At 42.3% G+C, this 17480-nt stretch overlaps 1 protein-coding gene across 1 annotated transcript in view; it reads right to left on the reverse strand.

Moving 5' to 3' along the window:
- Positions 1-13728: 13728 nt before the first annotated feature.
- The window catches only part of IGFN1 (immunoglobulin like and fibronectin type III domain containing 1), a 34450-nt gene continuing 30698 nt past the window's right edge, over positions 13729-17480 (reverse strand). The window contains exons 21-24 of the mRNA XM_054548267.2: positions 16447-16642; positions 15198-15497; positions 14114-14440; positions 13729-13846 (exon numbers count right to left, since the gene is read on the reverse strand). Of these exons, the coding sequence (XP_054404242.2) occupies positions 13827-13846; positions 14114-14440; positions 15198-15497; positions 16447-16642 (843 nt within the window). The 3' untranslated portion in view covers positions 13729-13826. The remainder of the gene's footprint in view (positions 13847-14113; positions 14441-15197; positions 15498-16446; positions 16643-17480) is intronic.

A 17480-nucleotide genomic window follows, 5' to 3' on the forward strand; every position in this document is an offset into this window, starting at 1 on the left:
TAGCATCTTCTAAGATTTATAGCTTTGCCACCTACGTATAAATGTCTAATACATCTGGAATTCATTTTTGTATATGGTATAAAGTAGGGATTCAATTTCACTTGGATAACCAATTGTCCCAGAACAACGTATTAAACAGTTTATCCTTAAACTATTGACCTGTAATAACCACCACTCTGTCATAAATTAAGTTTCCAAATAGGCATGGGTCTATTGTTTTCTACTATTCTACGTGTCTATTTATACACCAATATCACACTGTTTTAATTACTATAGAGATAATAAGTCTTGATATCTAATAGGGCACATTTTCTCCTTTCCTTTTTCTTCTTCAGCATTGTCTTCACTATTTTTGATTCTTGGCTCATTCACATCAATTTTATAATCACTTTGTCAATTTGCATGGAAAACTCTGTTGGGATTTTTGTTGAAATGCATTGAATCTACAGACTCAATTAACATCTTTGAAATATTATCTTCCTATCCTGGAACATAGCATGTTCATTTATTTATGTCTTTTAAAATTTGTTTCAATAAAGTTTCATAATCTCTTCATGTAGTTTTTGCACACTTTTTCTTAGATCTATTTCTGGGTGTTTCATATGTTTGTTGCTATCCAAAACGATATTTGTTTAAAGTAACATTTTCTAATTGACCATAGCTGTTCATGGAAATACAAATAATTTTTTAATGTAGATTATTTTATTCAGAACTTTTGTTAAATTGTTTTATTAATTTTCATAATTTATAGATTATTTGGCAATTTTATGTTGGCAATTATATCATCTGCAGTAATGCCAGCTTTGCTTCTCTCTTTCCAGTTCTTATGTGTTCATTGCACTGACTACTAGCCCCAGTACCATGACAATTTCTATAAATGATGACAGTAACAATTTGTTTTGCTTCTGATTTTAAAGAGAATGCTTTCAACATTCCAACATTATGATGTTTCCTGCAGGTCTTTCTAGATGCTTTTTCCAGGGTTATGGGTGTTTTCCTTCCTTTTCTAGTTAACTAACAGTTTTTTAAAATCACAAATATAAGAGCAAACATGTATTACCAGAAAAGATTGTTCTAAATGCTTTATATATGTAAATTATTTTAATCCTCACAACTTCATAGGTGATACCTATGAAGTAGTTATTATTAATTTTATCTGTATAGATAAGAAAAGAAACTGAAGCTCAGAGAGATTAAATAGCTTGCTGAAGGTTATAAAGTTTCTTAATAGTATAATCAGCATTCGAAACCAGGCAGTTTGGCTCCAGAGTCCCTCTTATAACACGCTACTACCTCTCACTGAATGTTGAATTTTATTGAATCCTTTATCTACGTCTACTGAGGTGATTGTATGGTTTTTTCCCTTTATCAATGTGGCGAATTATATTAATCATTTTTCTAATATTAACCCCATTTTGCAACTCTGGTATAAATCTATCTTGGTCATGATGTTAAACATGTTGCCTTCTTGCTGAATTCAATTCACTGACATTTGTTCAGAATTTTGTTAAAGATTTTGCATCTGTATTACTAAATTAGATTAGCCTGTAAATTTCCTCCTTTGTGCTCTCCTTGTGACTCTAGTGTCAATATTAGGCTAATTTTATTTAATAAATTGAGGAGTATATTAGTCAGCTCAGGCTGCCATAACAAAATATTATAGATTGGGTGGCTTCAACAGCAGAAATTTATTTCCTCTTGGTTCTTGGCCAGGAAGTCCAAGATCAAGGTGCCAGTTGATTCCACTCCTGGCGAAGGCTCTCTTCCTGGCTTGCAGATGGCACCCTTCCTGCTGTGCACTCACCTGGCTTTTCCTTGGTGTGTGCACATGGAGAGGGAGAGAAAGCTCTCTAGTGTCTCTTCTTATAAAGACATTAATCCCACCGTGAGGGGCCCATCCTCATGACTTCATCTAACCCCAATTACCTTCCAAAGGCCATCTCCAAATACCATTGCACTGAGGGTTAGGGCTTCAACATGTATATTTTGGGAGGACATAAACATTCAGTCCATAACAGGAACTGAATGGACTGGAAAAGTTTGTAAAGATTGTAAATGTTCCTCAAACACTTGGAAGAACTTTCCACCTATCAGATTTTTGGGCTGTGTTTTCTTTGTGGGAAAATGCTTAACTACCAGTGGGATTTATTTGATAATATAGGACTATTCGGGTTTTCTATCTCTTCTTGAGTCTGTTTTGGTAAATGATTTTTTTTCCTAGAAATTTACACATGCCATTGACCTTTTCAATTGCATTAACCTATTGTTTTAAATAGTATCTTTTATCTCTTCTGAATCTGTAAGGGGTCCTCTTTTTCATTCTTAATAATATGTGACATCTCTTTTTTCTTTGATTAATCATGTCACATTTGTTAATATTAATAGCCACTTCAAAAAAACAATATTTGAGTTTGATTATCCACTCTTTAATGTGTTTTAAAATCATTAATTGCTGCCTTTTACTGTTTTCTTCTAAGTTCTTTTACATTTATTTTGATTTTTTTTCATTTTTAAAAAGCAATTTTCTATGTTAGTCAGGATATGCTAATTGCTGTGACAACCTCCAAATCTCAGTAGCCTAATACGGTTAAAGTTTATTTCTCATCTCTCAGTCCAATGTAGGTTGCCATGGAGGACCTTGCTCCACCCAAAGTCACTCAGGAACTGGAGACGCTTTCATCAATTGGCTCCGCTATACTCTGGATTGCAGAGTCCTACAAAAGATGCTTTGCATTCAGCCGGTAGCTGAAGGAGGAGAGAAAGAATGGATGCTTGTACAGGAAGTAACATTATTCACATTGCTTCTGTCCTTATTCCCTTGACCAGAGCTCGGTCACATGATCATAGCAGATTGTGGGAGGCTGGAAAATTGTCTCTGACATGGATCCTTATCTTATTAATATTGAACCTTTCTATTCTTTTTCAGAGTAAGCATATAAGCTACAAATTTTCTTCTACATTTTATTTTCACTGGATTCTACAAGTTTTGATGTGTAGTTTTAAAAATTATTATTTAGTTCTATATATTTTCTTTTTATTATGATTTTTTCTTTGTGTAATTAATTGTTCAATGGTATGCTTTTGAATTTCCAGATGTATGGACTTTTTATATACCTTTTTTATTTTAAAATATCTATACTGATCATTCTTTTTTGCTTCTCAGAACTTATTTCTAGAATCATTTTTCTTCTATCTGAAGTTAATGAGTGAAAATTATTCAGTTTATTGGTTAATTCTCTCAGCTCTGTTTTCTGAAAAAGTCTCTATTTTGCCCACATAATAATACATTCAGAGAAGTTAAATTATTGTATTACCAAGAGATCTATACATGTTAAGGCTTTTGGTATATATTAACTAATTTTCCTGCAGATATATTCTATTAATTTATAGAATAGCAGTATATGAAAATTTATATTTTTGATACACTGAAAAATTAGTTATTATAATTCTTTAACTCTTGCTAAACTGATGGGTGACAGGTGGTACATAATTGCAATACATTGCTTCATAATTTTTATAAACTCCATGATTCCTTTTCATACAGTTGTCTATTACAGTGTTGTCCTTTTCTTATTGACTTATGAGAACTCTTTATTTATTATCAAAATTTGACTGCCATATATGTTGTAAAAATTTTAAACCAATTTTTCATTTGTCTTTTAACTTTGTTTATAGTCGTTTTAAAATTCAAAAGTTATTTTGTTATGTAGTCAACTCATAAAAAGTTTTTGTCTTTGATGTAAAGGGCTCAGAAAGCCCTTTCCCAGCCCCAAGATGAAATAAATAATAACTTAGATTTTTTCTTTAACTTTTATATATGCATGTTTTATAACTCTCTTTAATCCATTTGAAATGTGTGATGGTGTATGGTATGAGGTAAGCATCCAATTAATTTTTTCCCAACTAGTTGATCAATTATCCAAGTACCATTTCTGTCCTTACCCAAAAAACCATCTTTATTTTACCTTTAAACTAAGCATTTTATTTTTTATTTGTTTGAATAAAGTCTTTCTCTCCATCCATATGGCATTTGGTAGATTTCCTCAACCAAATATGACTAAAAATTGCACTTACATCAAACATTTATTTCACTTTCTGTACATTTGCCTCGTAGTCTCTCTTTAAACTCTCTCTCCTTTGTATAAATTAGAGCCAAGAGAGGGTAAGATATGTGAGTAATGCTGTCTCTGTATGTGGGCCTTTTGAGAGATTGGGAGGGATCACATCTTGAGAAGTTATAAAAAAAATTTGAGCTCACTATATGCCAGGAACTGAGCAAAAAGTTGTGAAGACAAGAACAAATAAGATCCAGTACCTACTCTCATGGAGCTAATGTTCTAGTTGGAGAGACAGACAAATATGCAGAAAAGACAAATAATGAAACAGTAGATGCATTCCTTTAACATGGTAGACAATAGAGGGATGCCTGTTATCCATGCAACAGTTCAATACAGTGTTGGAAGCAGTAGTCAATGCAATAGGTGAAGAAAATTAAGGTGTAAAAAAGAGGAAGAGAAGAAATAAAACTGTGTTTTTGCAGATGATATGATAAAATATTTAGACACTGAAAAGATTTAACAAACTATTATAATGAATAAGTTCAGCAAAATTGCTGAATACAAGATTAACTTTTAAAAAATCAGTATCGGCCGGGCACCGTAGCTCACGTCTGTAACTCCAGCACTTTGGGAGGCCAAGGTGGGCGGATCACGAAGTCAGGAGATCGAGACCATCCTGGCTAACATGGTGAAACCCCGCCTCTACTAAAAATACAAAAAATTAGCCGGGCATGGTGGCGGGCGCCTGTAGTCCCAGCAACACGAGAGGCTGAGGCAGGAGAATGGCGTGAACCCGGGAGGCAGAGCTCGCAGTGAGCCGAGATTGTGCCACTGCACTCCAGCCTGGGAGGCAGAGCAAGACTCTGTCTCAAAAAAAAAAAAAAAAAAAAAAAGTCAATATCATTGTTTTATACCATCAATAACCAACTGAAAAATAGAGTAGACAATAGAATGTCATTCATAGTAGTTACAAAAGCTACAAAGTAGCTAGGAATTACTCTAACAAAGGTTGTACATCACATTCTTAGGGAAAATGTAAAATTTAATAAAGGGCATTTAATAAAAGACATTTAATAAAGTCTTTTAAAAGACTTGAATAAGTGAAGAGGTTAAATCTCACTCATCAGTAGAATAACTGAATATTGTAAATTTGTCCTTTATCCCCTTTGATTACATTAAATCAATGTAATCTCAGTGAAAATTCCAGCAGTATTTTTTAAAACCCAAACTTATACCAAAGTCTATATTGAAAAAATAAAGTTCTACACATAGCCATGCTAATTTTGTAAAAGAAAATCCAAAAGAGGGATCTAATCTATCAGATATGAAGTCATACTAAAAGTTACACCACTATACTACTGGCGTGGAAACAGGAAATGGACCAAATAACAGAATACAGAGACCAGAAACATACAAAATTATATACGAGAACTTTCCCCGGTGGTAACAGAGGAGACTATTGAATAGCATTAGGAAAACTAGATCACTAAATGGAGAGAAATAAAGATAGCTTCTACTTCACTCCATTTATGAAGGTGAACTACAAACGAATTAAAGACCTAAATGTGAAGGTAAAACAGCTAACTGAAGGAAATGTAGTGGGACATCTTTGTGACTTTGGGGTTGGGAAGAATTTCTTAAACAAAACTCCCTTGCAACACTCACAAACGCACACACACACACACACAAACTATAAAGAAAAGAATAATGGATTTTGCTACATCCAAATTAATGATTTTTGTTTACTAAAAAGCACCATAGGTTAAGTTAACAAACATGATAGGTTAGGAGTCTTCTATTTCTAGCAATAAAATGGAAAAAAAATTCTGAAAACCCAGTGCTGCAAAACACCTAAAAAATGCTAGATAAAATATTTTTAAACATAATTTTAAATGCATAGCTGAGATTGCAAGAAAGAAAGGAAAATCCTCAGAGGCCAAAAATAAACTGGTAGCACAAATCCTGAGTGTCAAGTGAGTGTTGTGCCATCATCAACACTTTCGAGTTTATCAATTTTAATGAAAGGGGTAGAGGGACATGAAGTAGGACCTTTGGTGAAATAAGCCTTAAAGGATCAAACTGATTCCAAGAAGCTTAACTGTGTGCCAGAACAAAGACCAACACTATTTAAAGGAATGCAACAAAATCAAAGATACAACAGTGTAAATGCACAATGCCAGGCATAAAATAAAACATTACCAGGCATGTCAATGATGAACACATGTCCCATTACCAGGAGAAAATCCATCAAAATAAACATATCCAGAAATTATCCAGAGATGGTAGAATTAGCAGACAAGGATGTTAAAACCACTACTACGAATGTGCTCCATAAACTCAAGAAGGTAGAAACACGTGAATATAGTAAGAGAAACAAAAGATACATACCTTAAATCTCTAGAGATTTAAAGGATACAGTATCTGAAATGAAAAACATACAAAATGAGATCACCAGTAGTTTAGACACTGTAGAAGAAAAAAATTCAATGAACTTCGATACATAGCTATTGAAGCTATTGAAGCACGGAGAAAAATGGAATGAAAAACAAACAAACAAAAAATACAGCCCTAATGAGCTGTGTTCAAATGTCAAGCATTCTAACCTAAGTGAAATTGGAGCCACAAAAGTAGAGGTACAGAAAAATATTTGAATAAATAATAGCCAAACATTTCTAAATTTGATGAAAATTACAACCCACAAATCCTTCCCAACAAAGAAAACCCCAGGCCCAGGGTTTTATCAGTAAATTCTACCAAACACTTAAGGAAGATATAACATCAACTCTATACAAACTTTTCCAGAAAATAGAAGAGGAGTAAGTAATAAAGAGTCTAAAAGTAGACCCACACATATGGTCAATTGACTTTCAACAACCCCACAAGCTGAATAATCATAAAGAAAATCCCTCCAAGATATATTGTAATTAAATTGCTGTTAAGGAGAAAATATTAAAAGCAGAGAAAAGTGTTCTTTGTACCTAAGAACAAAGATAAGAATGATAGCAGACATTTCAACAAAAATTACAAGTCAAAAGATAATTGAGAAAAGATAATGAGGTAACAGATTAAGAGTAAAAAGAAAACACGTGTTTCTACTAAGAAGAATGAAAGAGGATATCACTACAGAGCCTACAGATAGTAAAATTATTATAAGGGAATACTATAAACAACTTTGTACCAACAAATTCAACAATGTAGATGAAATTGACAAATTCTTTAAAAGTTGCAAATTATCAAAGTTCATTCAGGAAGTCATTGGTAGCTTGGATAGCCCTATATATTTGCTGAAAAAATTGAATCTGAGGTCAAATCCTTCCCACAAACAAAACTCCAGGTCCAGTGGCTTTATTGGTAAATTCTACCAAACATTTAACGAAGATGTAACATCAACTCTAAACAAACTTTTCCAGAAAATAGAAGAGTAGTAAGTAATAAAGAGTCTAAAAGTCGACCCACACATGTATGGTCAATTGACTTTCAACAAGCATTCCAAGGTAATTCAATGGAGGAAAAGAAACTCTAACAAAAAAACCCAGCTTGACTCTTAATACCTCACACCACACACACCACATACAAAAATTAACTTAAAATGCATAGCATGAAATGCAAGAAGTAAAACCATAACACTTCTAGAAGAAAACAGGAGAAAAATCTTTGTGACCTAGATTAGGCAACTCCTATTAATTTACAAATGAGGAACAAGGCATAGATAGGTTAAAGATCTTGCACAACTAGTTACTAGCGGAACTAGTCTTTAAACCCTTAAACTTATGCTCAGATTCTTTTTTTTTCTTCATTATACTTTAAGTTCTAGGGTACATGTGCACAACGTGCAGGTTAGTTACATAGGTATACATGTGCCATGTTGGTTTGCTGCACCCATCAACTTATCATTTACATTAGCTATTTCTCCTAATGCTATCCCTCCCCCAGCCCCGCACCCTCCAACAGGCCCCTGTGTGTGATCTTCCCCACCCTGTGTCCAAGTGTTCTCATTGTTCCATTCCCACCTGTGAGTGAGAACACGCAGTGTTTAGTTTTCTGTCCTTGTGATAGTTTGCTGAGGATGATGGTTTCCAGCTTCACCCACGTCCCTGCAAAGGACATGAACTCATCCTTTTTTATGGCTGTATAGTATTCCATGGTGTATATGTGCCACATTTTCCTAATCCAGTCTATCATTGATGGACATTTGGGTTGGTTCCAAGTCTTTGCTATTGTGAATAGTGTTGCAATAAACAGATGTATGCATATGTGTTTATAGTAGCATGATTTATAATCCTTTGGGTATATACCCAGTAATGGGATCGCTGGGTCAAATGGTATTTCTAGTTCTAGATCCTTGAGGAATCGCCACACTGTCTTCCACAATGGTTGAACTCCCACCAACAGTGTAATTTACACTCCTACCAACAGTGTAAAAGCGTTCCTATTTCTCCACATCCTCTCCAGCATCTGTTGTTTCCTGACTTTTTAATGATCGCCACTCCAACTGGTGTGAGATGGTATCTCATTGTGGTTTTGATTTGCATTTCTCTGATGACCAGTGATGATGAGCATTTTTCCATGTGCCTGTTGGCTGCCTAAATGTCTTCTTTTGAGAAGTGTCTGTTCATATCCTTTGCCCACTTTTTGATGGGCTTGTTTGTTTTTTTCCTGCAAACTTGTTTAAGTTCTTTTTAGATTCTGGATATTAGCCCTTTGTCAGATGGGTAGATTGCAAACATTTTCTCCCATTATATAGGTTGCCTGTTCACTCTGATGGTAGTTTCTTTTGCTGTGCAGAAGCTCTTTAGTTTAAGTAGATCCCATTTGTCTATTTTGGCTTTTGTTGCCATTGCTTTTGGTGTTTTAGTCATGAAACCTTTGCCCATGCCTATGTCCTGAATGATATTGTCTAGGTTTTCTTCTAGGGTTTTTATGGTTTTAGGCCTAATATTTAAGTCTTTAGTCCATCTTGAATTAATTTTTGTTTAAGGTGTAAGGAAGGGATCCAGTTTCAGCTTTCTACATATGGGTAGCCAGTTTTCCCAGCACCATTTGTTAAACAGGGAATCTTTTTGCCATTTCTTGTTTTTGTCAGGTTTGTCAAAGATCAGATGGTTTTAGATGTATGGTGCTATTTCTGAGGCCTCTGTTCTGTTCCATTGGTCTATATATCTGTTTTGGTACCAGTACCATGCTGTTTTGGTTATTGTAGCCTTGTAGTATAGTTTGAAGTCAGGTAGCGTGATGCTTCCAGCTTTGTTCTTTTTGCTTAGGATTGTGGATATGTGGGCTCTTTTTTGGTTCCATATGAACTTCAAAGTAGTTTTTTCCAATTCTGTAAAGAAAGTCATTGGTAGCTTGATGGGGATGGCATTGAATTTATAAATTACCTTGGGCAATATGGCCATTTTCACAATACTGATTCTTCCTATCCATGAGCATGGAATGTTCTTCCACTTGTTTGTGTCCTCTTTTATTTCATTGAGCAGTGGTTTGTAGTTCTCCTTGAAGAGGTCCTTCACATCCCTTGTAAGTTGGATTCCTAGGTATTTTATTCTCTTTGTAGCAATTGTGAATGGGAGGTCACTCATGATTTGGTTCTCTGTTTTTCTGTTATTGGTGTATAGGAATGCTTGTGATTTTTACACATTGATTTTGTATCCTGAGACTTTGCTGAAGTTGCTTATCAGCTTAAGAGATTTTGGGCTGAGACAATGGGGTTTTCTAAATATACAATCATGTCATCTGCAAACAGGGACAATTTGACTTCCTCTTTTCCTAATTGAATACCCTTTCTTTCTTTCTCTTGCCTGATTGCCCTGTCCAGAACTTTCAACACTATGTTGAATAGGAGTGGTGAGAGAGGGCATCCTTGTCTTGTGCCGGTTTTCAAAGGGAATGCTTCCAGTTTTTGCCCATTCAGTATGATATTGGCTGTGGGTTTGTCATAAATAGCTCCTATTATTTTGAGATATGCTCAGATTCTATATTTGACTGGCAGGGACTTTTTTTGGCTTTGTGTGGAAATGAATGAAAATGTCATGACCGTTCCTTTTGCCTTCATATCCCACCCCAGTTACAGAAGTATCCTAGCCTCTCCTAGGGACACCTAACCTGGCCTGCCCCAGGATATTGGCACTCTGCTGTCCACTGCCAAAAGAGACCACTGCTTTCCACTGTCCCAGGCCTCCGAGGGCAGGAACTCTGCCTCCATCGTGGTTGGCGCCCAGAGCACACATATACCTGTAAATTTGGTCCCGGAATGTTTCCCTTTGGCATTAGACCAAAGGGCTGTGATAGCTACATAGGTCACCCTGAATTGTCTAATCTGAGCCACTTGCCAGCCCTCGAACCCAATTTGTGCTTCCCTACCTCCTTGCCTTTGCTGATGGTGTCCTCCACCCTGATATACCCTTGCCGATTCCTGCCTGTCCAGTTGCTAATTTCCCTCAAGCATGTTACCACTTTAGGAAGCCCTCCTTGAGGTTCTCAGTCTGCAGCATCTCTCCTCCTCTGGACTCCTCTGGACTTTATTGGTGCCTTTCTTAGAATATGCATCACAGGCTACCTTGGATTATGGCTCTTGGTATTCAAGTCTTGCATCCCTGCCATGGGTCCCTTGGCTATAGGACTCATATCTGAGTCATCTTCATGTCCACCTCCACAGTGCCTGATCCAGGCTCATCCAAAAAAAATGAAGGTGTCTTATGAAGCCATCATGAGTTATAGTCTTGTCCTTATATTGCCTCAAAAGGTCAGTCCCCTGTAGCCCACCCTTAGAGGTACAGAAAGGTCTCTCTTCTCATCCTCAGTATGAGTGTCTGCTCAGAGCTAGGCATGCCACAGGCACTGGGTCACCCCCTCTGTGCAAACGACCTCTTCTCTGCATTTCTGAAACCACAGACTATTGGCCTGAGGCCCTGCCCTCCTTCAACTCCAGGACCGTGCAGCATGGAAAGAACTCATGAGAACTGCCCCACACAGGCTGAGGTGTCCAGCCACTGCCTCTCAGTTTCTAAGAACTTCCTTCTTTTCCTGTGGCCATGGTGTTGGCCTGCTGTGTTAGCAAGGTAGAGAGAACAAGAGAAATTCCAAGGAAAACAGCTCATGCAGGTTTCTTTGGTGGGGGAAGGAATGAGCTATAAAAGGTTGTCTGGTCTGCGCCCCTGCATCTGGGGGACACTCTTGGTCTATTTTAGGTGGACAGTTCTCTCTCCGGTTCAGAGAACCTTCCCTTGGTCACATATTCTCACTCTTCAGAAACAGATTTTTGGCATTAACCCCTCCTCCTGTGATTCACTTTCCTTCCTTCATGCATCTGACCTGCAATTAGTGGCAAAGGGAGGCTGAGGGAAGCAGAAGCCAGGATCTGAGCAGAGGGAGTGAAGGGCAAACAGTGTTCTAGCTCATCGGGTCACCTGCTGGGCCTCAGAGCTGATGCCCTGGGAGAGAGTGGGGTTCAGCCTTCCCCGGGGCTCCTTCCTTTCTTTTGGCTTCTGGAAACTCTGGAATATTTCCTGGGAGCCTGAGAGTTTGGGGTCCATGCCTTAAGGATAATGGAGTGCAACAGTTCTGGGGGCAGTGGTGGGGTGACCCACCTGGGAAAGGGAGGCATCCCATCCCTCCTGTGACATGGGGCAGTGAGGACTGTGAGGAAGGTGAGGAGGCCTCATGGAGCCTTGAGTGAGAGTCACACCCTCATGCACTTGATAGCCTCTTTCGTCCCCTTCTGACAGGGGATCAGATCCTGGAGTAGGATTCTCCCCAACTCAGACTCTTTCTGGTCCTGGGGAGTGACAGACATAGGCCAACCCTAGGCAACCCCAGCCCTGTGGTCCCCACATACGTAACACCTGGGGAGGCCTCCAGCCCTGCTGCTCACAGGATTTCTGCCAGTCAGAAGAGTGCAGGAAACCCAGGACAGGAGGAAGAGAAGCCTCTCCATTACCCTCTAACCTTTCTTGGCTTTCTCGCCCTTGCGATCAACTATGCAGGCCTGGGCTGCAGGAGAAGAGTCCGGTTCTGAGCCCATTCTTCCTCCATCCAGAACCCACCCATCCTCCCAACTGAAGCCTGGAATAAAGGCTCTGCTTTGGAAATCTTTCCTCCAACACACCCACCCCAAGTAAATTTGCCAATGATCTGCCCGTATTAGCCTAATGTTTTAATGAAGAAACATACAGAAAGCACATGCAGCACCCCTGGAATCTCTTGAATCCAGGAGGTGGAGGCTGCCCCCACCCACACACACGCCCTCGATGCCCTAGTCCTCACCCAGGTCCTCTGACCTCCTCTCCCTCTTCCCTCCCAGTGGTCACAGCAGGCCCAGCTGTGCCCACCCTCCCTCCAAACGGCTCAGCCCAGGAAAATAAGGAGCTGGCCCATCCTGCAAGCAGATGCCCGCTGGATCTCCTCAAGCGAAGAAGAAAGAAACCCATATGGTGAGGGTCCAGGAGGTTCGCTGTCATTCCGTTGAGTGACTTAGCTTGGAGCCAGGAGGTGGAATGCCCTCCTCCCTTGTTTTTCTTCCCCAAGGACTTCATGTCCTCCTGGCCAAAACCTCGCCAGGCATCTTCTCACTCCCATTTTCCTGGGGCTCTGGGCACAGTCTCCATCCTCGGGATTGGCTTCCCTGGCCAGTGCAGGGCACAGTCTCCATCCTCGGGATTGGCTTCCCTGGCCAGTGCAGGGCACAGTCTCCATCCTCGGGATTGGCTTCCCTGGCCAGTGCAGGGCACAGTCTCCATCCTCGGGATTGGCTTCCCTGGCCAGTGCAGGGCACAGTCTCCATCCTCGGGATTGGCTTCCCTGGCCAGTGCAGGTGTCGGAAGTGAAGCTTCAAGGGTCCAGGAACATCCCAGGGTGAGGTGAAGCTAGGTGCTGGGTTCTGCAAGACACAGGATATTCCAGTTGGTCCAGAGGGGCAGCCACCCCACCCTGCACCTGTTCAGTGGTGAAGAAAACTCAGCATGGGGCTTAGGCTACAGGCTGTGCCATCAGGGGGTGTGGGTTAAAATCCAGAGCCACCATGTGCTCTCTGAGCTTGGGCAAAGCCCTTTGCTGGCCCCTCGGGGAACCATAACAACCCCCAATGCCAGCTTCGTTCCAGGACTACATATGTACACAAGCTGGGGTGCTTCGAGAGTGGCTTCCTAAATGCCTAAGCACAGGTGCTACAGAGAGAAGAGATGCTCTGCTCCAGTGCAGAGGGGCCATTTTTCCACGAAGGTCAATTGAGGCTTGCCTCTTATTGCTATTCAAAATATAAGGTGTTTTAAGTACTATTGAAGGAAAAACTTTTATTAACATATATATCTGAGCTACTGAAAAGGAGACTACCAATGAGAGAATCAGCATGGCTTTCTAGGCACTAACTGTCCATATCTTGACGTATTTAAGAAAGAGCAATACGGACACCTGTTCATCTCTCAGCCTGCAATGTGTCGCGTGGCCCCACTGGGAAGCTTAGGTGAGCAGTACACAGGCCTTCAATCAAGAGTTGCTCACCAAGTTCAAATACCTCATTTTAAAAGTGGGCAAATCTGCCGGGCACAGTGGCTCACACCTGCAATCCTAGCTCTTTGGCAGGCCGAGGCAGGTGGATCACCTGAGATCAGGAGTTTGAGATCAGCCCGGCCAACATGGTGAAACCCCGCTTCTGCTAAAAATACAAAAAAATCACCCGGGTGCGGTGGCGGATGCCTGTAATCCCAGCTACTCGGGAGGCTGAGGCAGGAGAATCTCTTGAATCCAGGAGGTGGAGACTGCAGTGAGCCGAGATCATGCCATTGCACTCCAACCTGGGCAACAAGAGCAAAACTCTGTCTCAAAAAAATAAAACTAAAAGTAAAAATAATTTTTTTTAAAAAGTGGGCAAATCAAGACCACATGTGGGCCGGTGTTGGTAGGTTAAATAGCTGAAAGTTCATAGAGTCAGGCAGAGAGTCCTGGTCTCCTGACTCCCGGCTGAATCCCTCTAGGCGCCCCCTGGAGGCTCCCTGAAGGCAGGCAGGTGGCTGCTCTCCTGGCTCTCCTTCCTGCCCCACTGCCAGGGCAGCCACCATTACCTATAACAATGAGGGTGGCAGTGCTGACTGCCTGGCCCAGCGTGTTCTCAGCCACAGCCTTGTACTCCCCACTGTCCTTCGGGGATACGCTGGGGATGGTGAGGGAGCACACGCCCAGCAGGTCAGTGCTGTACACCGCGGGGTTTCCTTCCAGGCTGTGGTTGTTCTTGAACCAGGTGACGTGGGGCCGGGGCGAGCCCTGCACGGCACAGCTCATGCAGCACTCGCAGCCCTGGGGCAGCAGGTGGGACCGCAGGCCCACCAGGAACCGGGGCTTCTGGCTCAGGTCGGGCTCCCGGTAGCTCGGAGCCTTCACTGTGAACCTGTCTGTGGTGAAAGCCAGGGTGAGAGAGGGGAGGGTGAGAAAGTGAGGAAGCCCTGGCTGAGACCTGAGTCTGGGTAAAGAGCTCATGATGCTACCATGTAGGCCTTATCTGGGATTTCCTGCCACATCTCGCCTGCAAATTTGGACCCCAAGGCTTGCCTCATTCTATCCTTTTCCTAAAATTCTTTATGGATTTTTTTTTGTAGCTAACACACATTCACTGTGGACAATTAGAATACACAGAGAATCAAAGGAGAAAGAATAAAAACCAATCATAATCTCACTATATATAGATGACTATAGCTGACATTCTGGTGTAGAGCTTTCCTGACATTTTTGTATTTTATGAAAATGAAAACTTCATTTGATTTTATAGCCTGCTTTTCTGTGACTGATCTTAAGGTCCACATCTACTTTGCTGTAAAATACACTTTGTTTTCAGAGAAACATTAACCTCTATTTGCCTTATTGTCTGTGGCTGCTTTTGAAAATCCTCCCAAAGGCACCTTAGACACCAAAACACCCACACCAATCTCATTCTCCCCACGGAGGTCAGGGGTGCAGAGGATGCCAGTACAGGTGGGTGTGAGGCAGGAGCGGGAGGAGCAGCAGCTTGGGGCTGCTGGCTGTTATTTGGCATGCTCCAGGCCATCTCTGCCACAGTCCCTATCCTCTGCGCCTGCCATGCTTGGGTGCATCCCGCTGCATTGCAGAGCGCAACCCCCACCCTGCCTGCTCTCTCTCTCAGGGGCTGCTTACCGCGCTGCCGGGGGATGTACCAGGGCTGGCTGGTGTCCGAGGGTTTGCTGGACCCCAGCTCATTCTTGGCCACCACCCTGAAGTGGTACTCATGGCCAGGGAGGATGCCCAGGAGGGTGAAGCGGTTGGTGTGGATGCGGTCGGCTGCCTCGTGCCAGGGGCCATGTGCTGAGGAGCGTGTGAATACCGCGTAGTGCAGCGGGACATCCCGGGCCTCGTCAGGAGAGGGTTCCCACTCGGCCGTCACCGTCCCAGGCACGTTCTCGTGCAGGTGGATGGGCCCAGGCGCCTGTGGACATGCTTCAAGAGAGACGGCAGAGGGAGGTCACGTGGAGGGGACCCAGCAGGGCTGCTACCAGCCCGCTCCAGTTCCCAGGACTTCTGAGGGTCCTGGGGAATGCAGTCTTGCCACACAAGTAGTTGGAGCCAGAGTAAGCTTGGCCAGAGGTCCACAGTTATCTCTAGAGGGTAGAAAATCTCCCCAAAAGAGTAATTTTAATTCACTTCAGTTTGTTTGTTTGTTTGTTTTTTGAGACGGAGTCTGGCTCTGTCGCCCAGGCTGGAGTGCAGTGGCACGATCTCGGCTCACTGCAAGCTCCAACTCCTGGGTTCACACCATTCTCCTGCCTCAGCCTCCCACGTAGCTGGGACTACAGGCAGCCGCCACCACACCTGGCTGGTTTTTTGTGTTTTTCGTAGAGACGGGGTTTCACTGAATTCACTTCAGTTTTTAAGTAAAATGACACAAGACAAGGCATGCATTTTTGGACAGAGGCAGGGCTCTCATGAGGCTGCATTACAGAGCCCCCACTGTTAGTCTATTTGATCATTTCTGGATATCCAGAAGCTCCTCCAGGGCAGGGGCTGTGTGGAGACACAGCTGGGGAGGAGCGCCTCTATCCTGTGCAATGGCTGCAGACAATTTTGTCCCCTGGGTCTTTGGAGTGATGTAACAGTGGTGACTGCCTCTGCTCACTGACTCAAAGGGAAGGATAACTGAGGTTGGAGAGGAGACATGACATGACTGTCTCTAGGCTCCTGAGGCAGAAGGACAATGGAAGTCCCCAGGGGATCTTCCAGGGTCCTTTCTACTTTCTATCGTCAAGCATGGAGGAAAGGTGGAGAATGGTCACCTTGCATACCCTACCCTGGTAGAGTGGCTGAGACCTATGATCAGACCAGTGGACACCTCTTTGCCTTGGTGAGTGGTGAAGCCAGCGTCCAGAGCCCAGAGCCACGCCTGCCTCACCTGCCACCCTGATACGGAAGCTGTGGGCAACCTCCTTCCCCTGCAGGGTCCTCAGCACCACAGTGTAGAGACCACTGTCCGAAAGTCCAGCCACAGGGATCAGAAGCTGGGTGAGGCCATCCTTAGTGACGGTCACACTTCTTTTGGGCAAGAGCAAGCCATCCTTCAGCCAGGTCACCTCAGGCATGGGCATGGCCTGAGAAAGGAGAGGAAGGAAAAATTGAGAAGGGGCAGCCGGCAGTTTCATGGAGGTGATGGCATTTAAGCTAGGCCAAAGGTGGAAGCGGTGAGAAGAGTCTTCTACAAGGAGAAAGTCAACAAGAAAACAGAACGTCGACAAGAAAGCACAGGTGGGAAAGAGGGGTGGTGATAAAGTGTGAGGTTGGCAGGCAGGTATGGTAGGGGGGCAGTAGAGCACGAAAGGAATTTGGATGAAGAGATTCGGCAAAAATGCAAAGTGCCCTCCACGTCACACCTCTACAGACATCTGGACGTTATCCTGTAAGCCAGGAGCCACTGTTGTCAGATTCTGAGCAGGAAAGCGTAATGAGTTCTGGATTCACATGGCAGGGGGTGGGATGGGAATGAGAAGGGATGTGTGGGGAGGGGAGTGTTAACCACCCTGGCAGCCAAGGCCACATAGGAGATAATTTGGCAATAGTCTAGGAGGAAGATTGCAGTGTCCTGGCCTTGAACTGTGGTGACCCTGAGCAGGGTGGGAAGGCCAGCCCAGCTGCTTGGTGACCTTGCCGCCAACTGCCTACGGGGCCCTCAGTACAGGGCACAGTGGGCACCAGAGTCAAATGAAGACGCTGGTAGTCACTAACTGACCTCACAAGATTGTTCTGAGAATTTAAGGCGTTAATAATAAATACACAGAAAGCAGAGAGAACAAGGCCTAGGACATGGTAACTACTCAAAGTGCGTTAAATATTTTTGTCATCATTATCTTTGTCATTATTGTGGTTAAGAACAAGTCATTTAGAGTAAGATAGACTGGTTTGAATCTGGCTCTGTGTGCTATGAGCTTCCTA

Source organism: Pongo abelii, chromosome 1 (genome assembly GCF_028885655.2).
Source record: "Pongo abelii isolate AG06213 chromosome 1, NHGRI_mPonAbe1-v2.0_pri, whole genome shotgun sequence".
Taxonomy (NCBI): Eukaryota; Metazoa; Chordata; class Mammalia; order Primates; family Hominidae; genus Pongo; species Pongo abelii.